General features: G+C 36.7%; 1 protein-coding gene across 3 annotated transcripts in view; it reads left to right on the forward strand.

Annotated features, from left to right (window-relative positions):
* The window catches only part of BNIP2 (BCL2 interacting protein 2), a 38,013-nt gene that overhangs the window by 18,080 nt on the left and 6,441 nt on the right, over window positions 1-13,492 (forward strand). For 2 of the 3 annotated variants that reach the window (XM_034660901.1, XM_019803847.2), the window contains exons 11-12: window positions 1,737-1,784; window positions 7,321-7,464. In XM_034660901.1, coding sequence (XP_034516792.1) covers window positions 1,737-1,784; window positions 7,321-7,464 — 192 coding nt within the window. Of the gene's footprint in view, window positions 1-1,736; window positions 6,414-7,320; window positions 7,465-13,492 lie in introns of those variants that run through there. The other variant, XM_034660902.1, reaches the window with a different exon arrangement.

Raw genomic sequence — 13,492 nt, forward strand, 5'->3', positions numbered from 1 at the left:
TTAACAGCTTAACAAACATTTTAACGTAGAAATGTGGATGGTAATTTGAGATATTGCTAATCGTTTTCCTTTCTAGACACTGGGGTACACTTGCCAGATAGATAACTGAAATTAAAAATATAATTGTATAATGAAGCCAGCTGCTTCATGGATTTCAAAATGAATTGCCTTTGTTGATAAAATCTGTATTGTTCCTTTTTACAAAGTTCTGAGTTTTTAATTACCTGGAATTCAGGCATCAGAAAAATAGTGGNCCCATAACGCCGGGATCACGCCCTGAGCCGAAGGCAGACGCTCAACCGCTGTGCCACCCAGGCGCCCCGTGGAACTATACTTTTTATTTAAATATATCGTTTGACACCTACCAATACTATTTTATCTTGATTTTTTTCTTCTTTTTTTACTTCTGTTTTGTTTAACTGTGGTAGAATCATTACATATATCTTTCAGACACTTCTTAGTTTTTGCACAAAGTTTGTTAGTCTTAAAAAATAATCCTTGTCAGCTTGAAAGTGGTGACGTTTAAGTTTTAAAAATAAAGGAACATATTTTAAAAAATGTTACCGAGGCTCTATGTGGAGGAGCTTACTTAAGGTGAAATCTCTATGAATGAGTACTGGAAATGAGGAGGATTCAAAACTGAGTGTGCAAGCATAGTAGGTTTAAATGTTGTAGATGTTTCTTTCAAACAACTCAGTGCAAGTGTGGCCAGAGAGATTGCAGTTGTTAAAATGTTGGGATGTAGTTTAAAAATAATTTTCGACATAGTTCAGATGTTCAAAAGACTGGATGTATATTGCATGCCTTATCGAGACTATATACCTCTCATATTTTTGATACCAGGCTAAAAAATGTTTCTAAATCTTATTAATCCGTCTCTACCACAGACCAAGACTTTTGGGTCTCATTCGCTCATGTTGAGGTGATCCTAGTCATGGGTGGTGATGGTCATAGTAACGGAAACAAGTGTGAAAAGTATCATATATTACACCAAATTGTTTTAAACTCCTCTCCATCAGTAATGCAAACGGGTACAAATATAATAGTAATAGACTGTTGTACATTATGTTTAAAGTGTAGTTTATAATTGTGTTGTAATTACATAATTCTTCTAATGCCCACTTGCCAAAATTTTGATATGATCTCTCCATAACCCACCACTAAGCCAGTTCTATTTTTAACCCAATCTAGATATTTCCAATTATTAAATTTGATGTCTTCTATCAAAATAAGTGAAAGGCATTTACATTCTACGTATACCAATAAATTTTGGAGAACAGTTTCTATAAATATGCATATGTATCACTGAATTTAAAAACATTCATCAACTGGTGGCATTAGTGGCGATTTAGTATTTCAGTTAACAAAATCATTTTTGAGGGAGTTGTTTTTCCTGCCGCTCTCTCATCACTTCGATCCCAGCCATGCTACAGTTCAAGATTTTAATATACCTGTTAAAATTTGAACTTTTAATAAAGCTTATGGGCATTTATACGTAAAGTATTTTATAATTTTTAAAGAAACAGCAGCCACATTTCTTGCCAGTGTCCTCTTGTCTTTAAAAATTATCTTTCCTGGTTCGGGAAATGTTTGGTAACCTTTTTACTATGTCTGCTTCTTTGCAAAGCTTTGTTTTTAACAGAATAATATTCTATGCTAAAAGTAGTCACAATTTTTAGAAAGAAAATTGTTTAGTTGCTAGTGTCTTATTATTTTTATTGTTTTTCATTAAACAGAGTTGATCAAGAGCTTAATGGAAAACAAGATGAACCGAAAAGTGAACAGTAAGTTTGGCATCTAGTCCAAACAAGACAAGAACGTGCTGGTGAAGCAGTGCTCTTTTTTGCATTTATAATGCATTATTGGCCCTGATTTTTATGTAACCTGTTACAAAATTGACTTGACTCTTCCTTAATGGACTTTTGTATAAGGGACTGTTCACTGCTGTATTGGTTTGCAAATCTCTTGAATTTAGCTCTTTATTAGCTAATTATATTGTAATCCTTTTATATTTTATATTGCTAAATAGCAGAGAACCACACTTTATATAAAGCAGTTTTTGCATTTGTTTGTTGAATGATGCATCATCTTCAGTAAACTATTTATATGCCTAAATGGTAAAAGAAAGAGATAATATATATTTTTATGTTTCTGAGCAATATTTTTTAATGTATACCTGTCTTGTGGAAGAATATGCAGGTAAATAAGACCATGATTTGTAAAGTGCATGTTTGAATTTTTGTTTTTGTAAATGGTTAGATACATTTCCTGGGTAACTTAGAAAACAGAGTTGCCCCTAAGGTGAGGGACAGTTAAACTGGTTCTCATGAATACCCAAAGGTCATGTACATAGTCTAAGTAGATTAATACTATCCTAAGCTGCTTTTTTTTCCTCATTTAATACCGTTTCTTAATTCAGAAGCGCAAATACAAGTGTATTGCACACTTTCCTTTTTAAACTTTTAAAGACAAGTCAAAAAGCCATTTTTAGAACTAGAGAATTTAAGAGGCTAAGAAGTGGGGTTTGTATATATGTATATATGGGACATTTTATCTTCTGGCCAAAAGTCAGAACTTTATAAAAATTTTTGGTCTGTTCACTAATGTGAAATAAGCTGTGTGTCCAGGGTATCACTCTCCAGAATTTGTGAGTGCCGTGTAGTAGTCAGAGACTGTGAGGAGTGACTCACTGTCACTGTTTTTCTGTAGAAAATAGGGGCTGCTTTTTTAACTGCTCTCAATGTGGGCACTTTACCAAAATACTTCTTAAACTTGATAGTAGGTAGGTGTTTGACCTAATCAGATTTGTGTATATTCACATTTTCTGTTGAATCATGTTGACAGTACTGTAAATTAAGTTATTTTTTTAAGTCTTAGAGCATCATTACATTATGCTGTTTTGGACGACGTTTGATATAAGCATACAAACTTTTTGTTTAATTTGGTAAATACCTTGACTCTACATTGAAATACATTGTACTGAGGTGCCCAAACAGAACTTAGTTACCCACAAAATCATCCTAAAACAACAGATTGGTCTGATACTGTGTCATATGCTTGTGTGACTCATACTCATGTGGGAAAATTAGCATCCTCCAAGTTTGAGGGTACTTCCACACCCCAGCCCTTCCTATAAGGTAATTTACAAATGAATGTCCCGGAATAGCAAAATTGAAGCAGATGAGAGCTAAGCTTTTAGGATTTATTCTGTCCCTGACTGAACACACATGTGGCTTTTACCTTTGCCATTTTTTATATAAAGTTTCTGTTAAAAAAGAAAATTTTCCTTTACTTTTTGTCCTCCTCAGTTATAAACTTGGCATGCTAACCTAAGTCCAATTATGGGAGATGCTGGAGGATTCCCAGGATGAGATGTTCCTCAGCAGCCTTCTGACTTAACTTGGATCCAGCAGCCATGGGCAGATCCTAAACTAATGTCATTATAGCAAATAAAGCCCAAACCATTATTGCTTGCTCAAACCTTAGAAACAGTTAGTGTTGAAAACAAACTAACAGTAACAACTTAGGCATTCCTTCTGAATTTAGCATGAGAATTATGAGTAAAGGATCACTGAATTTAATTATGATTAGAGTCTATATAGAGCTCTTTAAGTAGTCTTTCATCTGTAAGTCTTTATTCTGTTGAAAATTTGCTGAGCTTTTTAAATAGGTGGTTTTCCTCCACATAAAGCACACAGTTCTTCAGGTTCAACAGTTTGTTGTGTTTAATCACTTTTGCTTTTGCAAGCATTGTTCCTAACTATAGACACAACTTGTTGCAAAAGTGGTGCATTTTCGTCAATATTTTTTTGAAGTACAAATAACCTTTAATCTGTTAGAACATGAAAATTCAGAGGGAACGGTGTTAATACTTGGGATGTGCTGTGAATCATTGGATTAAAAGACACCTGCTCTAACCTACACCGTAATGGAATCTGGTATAGGGACATGCCCCATAATAAATGTTTCATAATTATAATTATAAGGCATAAGATCATAACTAGTAGGTTAGAGGAAAAGCACTTAGCAAGTTTGTTCTTTGTAATTTGTCACTATGTGACATTCCTCCCATATCATTCGATTTTAATTTTCCAGTGCTGGTTGAAATGAAAGTACGTAAAATGTATTATTTTACCTTTCTGCTGGGGTCATGGATCTAACTTAACTTGTTCAATGTGATTTTTGTCACTATATTTTGTTATACGTGGGATCTGAGTGTCTCTTTTTAATCAAAAGTTTCTCATATAAAATAATTTGGTTGTGTTCTGCTTGGACAGATTCCTAAGTAGCACCAAGGAAAATGCTATTTTGGCCCCACACTTGAAGCTTAATAGCCTTTAATTCAAGTGGGGCATGGGGAGGATAGGGTCCTAAGGAGAGCCTAATACGGTAGTTTGAAAGGAAGATAACAAAACAAGGAAGAGAAAGAACTCTAAAGGGCTAAGAGGAGCTTTTATCTCGGATGTCACTGAATGTGTCAAGGGAAGTACTGTGTATGGCGGCTCTTTGCACCATGTAACAGGCTTTCTTGTATCCAACGGGAAAACCTACAGGCTTTGCACAGAATATGTGAATTAAGACTAGAGTGAAGAGGGCAAAAGCTGATAATACCTATAATGAGAATTTGTATTTTCCTCTGTTTTGTCTCTTCATACAGAAGCAAGTTTGTACAGAGAGGGTCAGCAATTACACTGCTCAGATTAAAGTTTAGGACTAGGTTATTTTTCATATTTTATGAAACATGGTAAACAATGTAGTCTTCCAAAATGGACAGCACTATTTAGTGACTGCACTGAACACTGAAATTTGCTGATTGATAAGTAGATATCAGTAGCTAGAATTTCTTCAACTAAAATTTCAGAATTTAAGGTAAAGGTTCTGTTTTTGATAGGTTCTGTTTTTGATAGAGATTTCTTGTAGATGACTATAGTGTTACTATTTGGGAATTTGGAAGTGTTCGATTTAGTGCAGAAGTGGCTTTTTTAGATTTCTTCAATTGAGAGGTAAATTAGCATTAGGGTATTGGTTAGAATAGGCCGATTTCTTGTTGAGATCAGTAAAGGTATGGATATAAGGTGACAGTAGCTTCGTCCTTTTTCCTGTGTTGTATGTGGAAAATTGCTAACATTGCTCAATCAGAAGGGAGAAGATAGGCTGAAAATAGAAATTTGCTAATCCGTTCCATCATTTGTTTTCTTATTTTTTTGAAATATTTAGACATTTGAGAAATGGATCACAAACCTCAAAAGGAAGAAATAGAGGAGTTAATGTGCTTATTAGTTAGACCAAATATTCTGTTAGAGTTTATCCTTGTCACAGGGAACAGGAATTGTGTGATTTGAGTCGCTGGGAGAAAGCATGAAGAATTTAGCCTCACCTGAGAAGGTCAGCTGGTTAGGGAAGTGGGAGATTTTCTGCTCAGTGTTCTAATAGTACAGAAGAATTACCTAGGGATCCTTTCACTCACCTTTTCCCTAGTCCCAAGATTCCGAATGAAATTAGAATCAGATCAGTGGTGAGTCCCAGTAAAGTAACTTTCTTTTCAAGTTCCAAATGGTACTTGAAAATAAGTATTGTGTTGAACATAACGACTGACACTAAAATTTGAATGTAGTTGTTACTTTGTTGCAACTGTTTATGATAGATCTACTTAATTTCTAATTTTGGAGAATTACTTTTAAGAATACTATGAAAAGTTCACATAAAGCACTTAAACACCTGATGAAAATCAAGGGTTTAATTAAGCTTTCAGATTGATAAAGAATTGCATTGAGCTGCTTGCTTCATATAGCTGTCTGATTCTATCTTGTAAGACATTGTACAAGAGGTTAAAACATTTACATTTTGGAATCTTTGTGTTTTCACAATCAGTGTGGCTAAGGAGGAACTTGGAAAATAATACCAATTAGCTATTCCACTGCACTTTTAAAAGTTCTGCCCCTTAAACCATTTATTTACATAAACCTAGCTAGCAAATGTTGGAGGTGTGTTCAGGACCACTGACTTGCACAGTCCATAGGACACTATTCACATAGAACACAATTCAGAGTGAGTTAGACACCTACACACTTTGATACAGATTTCAAAAATTGAAATATTTTTCTTAATGTAAGTTCACGTGCTGCCATTGAGACACAGTGTGCTATGATCATTTCACTACTATTCAGTTGATGTTGCCTAGCCTTGGTGCTGTCATTTTACAGCATGTGAAATTTAGTTCTGATGACTGTGTGTGCAAGATGTTGATGTGATCCCTGTAAGAAATAATAGGTTTGGTCTTGATTTACTAAGGAGGTGTAATATTTTTCCTTTGACTTGTTAGGAATACAGTAACTTGTGTCCTGATTTGTTGCACGTCATATTTTTGCAACGTTAATGAATTTAAATAAATTAATTGGAAAGTTTGTTTTTGACTCATTTTTATGACATTTTTTGTCTTCCATTATGCTATTAAATTTTTACACTGAATTATCTCATAAGCCTTTTAAATAGTTCTAGGCCTTTTGTTTCTGTAGTCTGGGTTCTACTTCCTATTCTTCAAGGGAGTGAAGTGTTCATCCTGCTTTAATTTTAAACATTACCTTAATTATCATACTTTGTATTTCATAGTTTAGAATCATTTTAGGAGTGGGGAATCCAACAATAAAATCAATTCAATAAGTGGCTGAAAACATGGCATAAATCAGACTCTGTTTAGCTTATAGACCTGCTCAGAGATTCCACTTAGTAACACGTATTTACTCCTTAATCACTGTTCTGCTACTTAATGGCAAACAGCTGTACACATATTGCTGCCTTTAATCCACAATTAGGATACCATTTGGATTTATATAAACTCAATAATAGTGTAGTGTTTGTCTTCCATTAGGTGCAAATTTTAAATACATATTCTCCCACATTAAAATTCTTCAGGAACCACAAGAGCTGGCTGGGCTGAGTGAGTTGCAGCCCTATTTCAAATGGTAAAGAAATCCTGCTCTAATCTTCAGAATTTGTCTTCAATTTAGTATTGCGGGGTCTTCAACAGTATTACCCAGAACACATTTCAAGCATAAAATGTGACTGCTCTGACATTCCTAATTGTGTATCTAACAGTGGGTAAGATTAGTCTCTCAAAATTAAAATTCCCTTATGAATGATTTAGTAAACCTGCTGCATTACTCACAAAGGAAGCCAGTCCACGGGCGTAGGGCTTGAAAGCTGCTGGCTCCACGCCCCTCTTCCCTCCACACCCAGCCCTCTCCTGGCGAGTCTCGAGCGGCTTGCGGGAGCACGGGCTGGGCGGGGCCTCCCGGCCCACCCGCGTGCTGTCACTTCCAGGTTCGGCGAGCACTTCCGGGTCGTCGGCTCAGCTCTGCGGCTCCCGCAGCGGCCGAAGAGGTGGTCGGGAAGTAGGTGCTTTCTGCTGGGCTGCTGGCTGCTCCGCTTCTGTCCGCTCCGCGGCGGGAAGCGCCTTCCCCACAGGTACTTGGTGAGCCGGGCTCGCGCTCCCTGCAGTCCCCCCGAGGTGGGGTTGCGGTCGGTTGGGTCTCCGAGGGCTGCGCGGAGGGCAGGGGCCCAGGGTGGGCCCGTTACCGACTTCGCTGCCCGGATGGCCCCGCGGCCGGTACCCGCGAATGAAAAGTGCGGGAGGCGGCGGGAGGCGGTTGCGTCCTCTGGCGGGAGGTTTGTGGTCCTCGGGGCGCCAGCCACGGCCTTAGGGGAGGTCTTCAGCCCAGGGCGGTGTTTTTAGCCAGGTGAATGTCTTTACGCATCCAGGGTTGGGTTGTGTTGTTTGTTTTTGCCGAGTATCAGGGGAGCGTATTCCGTAAGTGTCTCCTTCCTATGCTGCTTCGCTTGTTTGAAGTCCGCCTTAAACTTCAAGCCAGCTCCCACAGGGTAATGAATTTAAACAGGACTAGGACTACTGAGTTATTTGCACATTTCATAAGGGATTTTTAAGAATCTAAGATCATTAAAGCAAGTAACTTTAACAAATGTTTAAATAACTTAGAGCTGTTTTTTTAAATTAGTATTTACTGTGGTATAATTGACACATTAGTTTCAGGTTAGTGTTTTTGTTTTCTTCAGATAAATAGAAGCGGAATTGCTGGATCATTTGGTAGTTCTATTTTTAATTTTTTGAGGAACCTCCATACTGTTTTCCACAGTGTGCAGCAGTTTGCATTCCCGCCAAGAGTGCACAAGGGTCCTATTTTCTCTACCTTCTTGCCGGCGCTTATCTCCTGTCGTCTTGATAGTAATGGCCATTATAACAGGTGTGAGGTGATAGCTCATTGTGGTTTTAATTTGCATTTCCCTCATGATTTCGTGGTGTTAAACAACTTTTCATATGTCTGTTGTTGATCTGTATGTGTTCTTTGGAAAAATGTCCGTTTGGATCTTCTGCCTGTTTTTTAATCAGCTTGTTTGCTGTTGAGTTGTATGAATTCTTTATATATTTTGGGTATTAGCTTCTTATTAGATACATGATGAGCAAATAGTTTCTCCCATTCAGTAGGTTGCCTTTGTTTTTTTATGTACAACTATGTTTATTTATTATCACTTTGAACCTCTACTTTGTCTATATTGCTCAACATTTCAGTTCACTTGTCCTCTCTAATATTTAACTCTTAAATTGTGTATTTAGTATATATATAAAAGTCAGTATTTTGAATGATTCAAACCTTCTGTGTCTGTTGTTCATCAACTCCCTCTACCATATCATGCCCCTACCCCTGCAACTACCAATCTGTTCTCTGAATCTACATGCTTGTTTTGTTTTTTCCCCCTTTTTGGTTTTCGATTCCACATGTATCCGACATCCTATGGTATTTGCCTTTCTCTGTCTCACTTACCTTCATTTAATGATAATGCCCATGATGTCTATTCCTGTTATAAATGGCAAGATTTCATTCTTTTTATGGCTGAATAATATTCCATTGTAATATCACCACAATTTCTTTATTGGTGGACACTTAGGTTGCTCTTATAGCTTGGCTATTGTAAATGTTGCAGTGAACATATATATATCTTTTCGAGTTAGTGTTTTCATTTTGGGGGGCTAAATAGTCAGTAGTGGAATTGCTGTATCATATGGTAGTTCTGTTTTTAATTTTTAAGAACCTCCACACTGTTTTCCACAGTGGCTTTACCAATTTACATTCCCACCGTAGGGCACGAGGGTTCCTTTTCTCCACATCCTCACCCACGCTTGTTATTTCTTGCCTTTTTAATAATAGCCATTCTAACAGATGTGAGGTGATACCTCATTGTGGTTTTGATTTTACGTTTCCCTGGTGATCAGTGATGTTGAGCATCTTTTCGTGTGTCTCTTGGCCATCTCTGTGTCTTCTCTGGAAAAGTGTCTATTCAGATCTCCTTCCAATTTTTAAATTGAGTTATCTGTTCTTTTGCTATTGAGTTGTATGAATTGTATATTTTGGATATTAATTTCTTATATGATTTGCAAGTATTTTCTTCCATTCAGTAGGTTGCCTTTTTGTTTTGTTGATTTCCATTGCTGTGCGGAAGATTTTTAGTATGAGGTAGCTCCACTTTTGTATTTTGCTTTTTTTGATTTTGCTTCTGGGGTCAAATTCAAAAAATCATAGCACCGGTGTCAAGGAACTTACTGTAGCTGTGTATTCTTCTAGGAGTTTTATAGTTTCAGGTCTTACATTCAAGTCTTCAATCCGTTTTGAGTTGGTTATTGTGTATGGTGTGTGAGTGAGTGGTCCAGTTCCATTCTTCTGCGTGTGTTTGTGCAGTTTTCTCAGCACCATTTATTGAAGATACTGTCCTTTCCCCCATTAGATGGTCTTGACTTCTTTGTTGTAAATTCATTTAGCATCTATGCTTGGGTTCATTATGGGCTATTACGTTCTATTGATGTGTGTGTCTGTTTTATGCCAGTAGAAGCTTTGTAATATTGTGGGATCAGGGAGCATGTTTCCTCCAGCTTTGTTCTTTCTTAAGATTGCTTTGGCTATTGGAGGTTTGAAGGTTCCATACAAATTTTAGGATTGTTCTGTGTCTTTGAAAAATGCTGTTGGAATTTTGATGGGATTGCATTGAATCTGTAAATTGCTTTGGGTAGTAAGGACATATTTTAATAATATTAATTCTTCTAATCCATGAGCATGGATCTTTCCATTTAGTCTTCTTCAGTTTCTCTTATTAATGTTTTGTAAAATTTTCAATATACAGGTCTTTCACCTCCTTGGTTAAATTTATTTCTACGTATCTTGTTCCTTTTGATGCAGTTGCAAATGTGATTGTTTTATTTCTCTGCTGGTTTATTTTACTTTTTCCTTTCCAGTTTGGATGGCTTTTATTTCTATTTCTTGCCTAATTGCTCTGGAAGGACTTACGGTACTTTATTGAATATAAGAGGGCAAGAGTCTTGTCTTGTTTGTGGTCTCAGAGGAACAGCTTTCAGCTTATCACTATTGACTGTGATGTTAGCAATGGGCTTGTACTATATGGCCTTTATTATGTTGAGGTGTGTTCCCTCTACATCCACTTTGTTGACAGTTATCATATATGGATGTTGAATTTCGTCAAATGCTTTTTTTGCATGTATTGAGATGATCATATGATTTTTATCCTTCATTTTGTTAATATGGTGCATCACATTGGCAGATTTGAGGCTGTTGAACCATTCTCACATCCCTCGAATAAATCCCCCTTGATCATGGTGTATGATCCTTTTAATGTATTGTTGAATTCACTTTGTTAATATTTATTGAGGATTTTTGCATTCATCAGGGATGTTGGCCTGCAATTTTTTTTTTCTTGTGGCATCCTTGTCTGGTTTTGGTTTCAGGGTAATACTGGACTCTTAACATGAGTTTGGAAGAGTTTATTCCTCTTCTTTTTTTTTGTTTTTTTAAGATTTATTTATTTATTTATTTATTTGAGACAGAGTGCACGTGCCTGAGCGCCCAAGTTGGGGGAGGGGCAGATGGAGAGAATCTTCAAGCAGACCTCCTGCTTAGTGGGGAGCCCAGTGCAGGGCTCAGTCCCATGACCCTGGCTCTTTTATTTTTTGAAAGAGTTTGAGAAGGACTGGTACTAATTCTTTGAATGTTAGGTAGAATTTTTCAGTGAAGCCATCTAATCCTGGACTTCTGTTTGTTGAGAAGTTTTTGTTTACTGATTAAATCTCCTTGTGAGTAATTGGTGTATTCAGATTTTCTATTTCATCATTATTCAGTTCTGTGTTTTAAGGAATTCTTCTAGGTTGTCCAGTTTGTTGGCATATAATGTTCACAGCAGTCTCTTAAGATCCTATTTTTGTGATGTCAGTTGTAACATCTTTTTCATTTCTGATTTTATTTATTTGAATTTTTTTCCAGGTGAGTTTTACTAAAGACTTGTCAATTTTATCTTTCCAAAGAGCCAGCTCTTTGTTTCATTAATAATTCTATTTCATCTCTGTCTTTATGTTCTTCCTTCTGCTAATTTTGGGCTTCATTTGAAGTGTGTGTGTGTGTGTGTGTGTGTGTGTGTGTGTTTAGTTCCTTGAGGTGTAAAGTTAGGTCGTTTGTGAGACTTTTCTTATTTCTCATGGTAGACATTTATCAATATGAGCTTCCCTCTCACAACTGCTTTTGACGTATCCAACAAACGGATATATGTCCATTTCCCTTTTGTCCCAAGGCATTTTTGAATTTCTCTTTGATTTCTCCTTTGACCCATTGGTCGTTCAGTAACATGTATAATCTTCACACATTGTGAATTTTTTAGGTTTCTTTGTGTATTTAATTTCTAGTGCCATACCCTTGTGGTCGTATAAGATGTTTGGTATGATTTCAGTCCGCCTAAATTCATTGGCTTGTTTTGTGGCCTAATCGATGATCTATCTTGGGGAATGTTGCATATGCACTTGAGAAGAATGTATATTCTATTGCTTTTGGATGGAAGGTTCTGTGTATTTATGTTAAGTTAATCTGGTCTAACGTGTTGACCAGACTGATTTCTAAGTTTCTAAGACTGATGTTTCCTTACTAATTTTCTGTCTGGCTGATCTATGCATTTATATAAATGGAATATTGAAATCTCTTCCTATTATTGTATTGCTGTCTATGTATCCCTTTAGGTCTGTTAATATTTTCTTTGTATGTTTAGGTGTTCTGTGCTGAGTGCACAGGTATTTCCAAATGTTCTGTGTTGGATGGACCCCTTTATCATTATGTGACACCCATCTTGTCTCTTATTACAGTCTTTGTTTTAAAGTCTATTTTTTGTCATATAAGTATAGCTATATTAGCTTTCTTTTGGTTTCTGTTTGCATCGAAAATCTTTGTCCATCTCTGCACTTTCTATCTGTATATGTTCTTACATCTAAAGTGAATTTCTTGTAGGCACCATATAGGTGGGCCTTGTTTTTTGTTAGTTTGTTTTGTTTTTGTATCCATTCAGCCACTCTGTGTCTTTTGATTGGAGAATGTAATGCATTTACACTCAAAGTAATTATTGATAGGTATGTACTTACTGCCATTTGTTGTTTATTGGCTGTTTTTGTACTTCTCCTTTTCTTTCTTCCTTTGTGGTTTGATGACTTTCTAAAATTTAGTGGTATCCTTTTTCTTTTGTGTTTTTACTGTAGGTTTTTGCTCTGTGATTACCATAGGCTTACATATAACAACTTACGTCTATAATAGTCTTTTTTTTTTTAAGTATAAGTAACATACAATGTTAGTTTCAGGCATACAGCATATCAGTTTGACAATTTTGTACATTACTCAGTCACCATGATAAGTATAGTTGCTGTCACCATACGATGTTATTACACTATTGTTGACTGTATTCTCTATGCTGTACTTTTCATCTCAGTGACTTATTTTATTTTATTTTATAATGATTTTTTATGTTAGTCACCATACAGTACCTCCCCGGTTTCCGATGTAAAGTTCGATGATTCATTAGTTCCGTATAACACCCAGTGCACCATGCAATACGTGCCCTCCTTACTACCCATCACCAGCCTATCCCATTCCCCCACCCTCCTCCCCTCTGAGGCCCTCAGTTTGTTTCTCATAGTCCATAGTCTCTCATGTTTCATTCCCCCTTCTGATTACCCCCCTTCTTTATCCCTTTCTTCCCCTACCGATCATCCTAGTTCTTATGTTCCATAGATGAGAGAAATCATATGATAATTGTCTTTCTCTGCTTGACTTACTTCACTTAGCATTATCTCCTCNTCTCCTCCAGTGCCGTCCATGTTGCAGCAAATGTTGAGAATTCGTTCTTTCTGATAGCTGAGTAATATTCCATTGTATATGTGGACCACAACTTCTTGACCCAGTCATCTGTTGAAGGGCATCTCCGCTCCTTCCACGATTTAGCTATTGTGGACATTGCTGCTATGAACATTGGGGTGCCTATGGCCCTTCTCTTCACTATGTATGTATCTTTGGGGTAAACACCCAGTAGTGCAATGGCTGGATCATAGGGTAGCTTGATTTTTAACTTTTTAAGGGACCTCCACACTGTTTTCCAGAGTGGC

Source organism: Ailuropoda melanoleuca, chromosome 5 (assembly GCF_002007445.2).
Source record: "Ailuropoda melanoleuca isolate Jingjing chromosome 5, ASM200744v2, whole genome shotgun sequence".
NCBI classification, from domain to species: domain Eukaryota; kingdom Metazoa; phylum Chordata; class Mammalia; order Carnivora; family Ursidae; genus Ailuropoda; species Ailuropoda melanoleuca.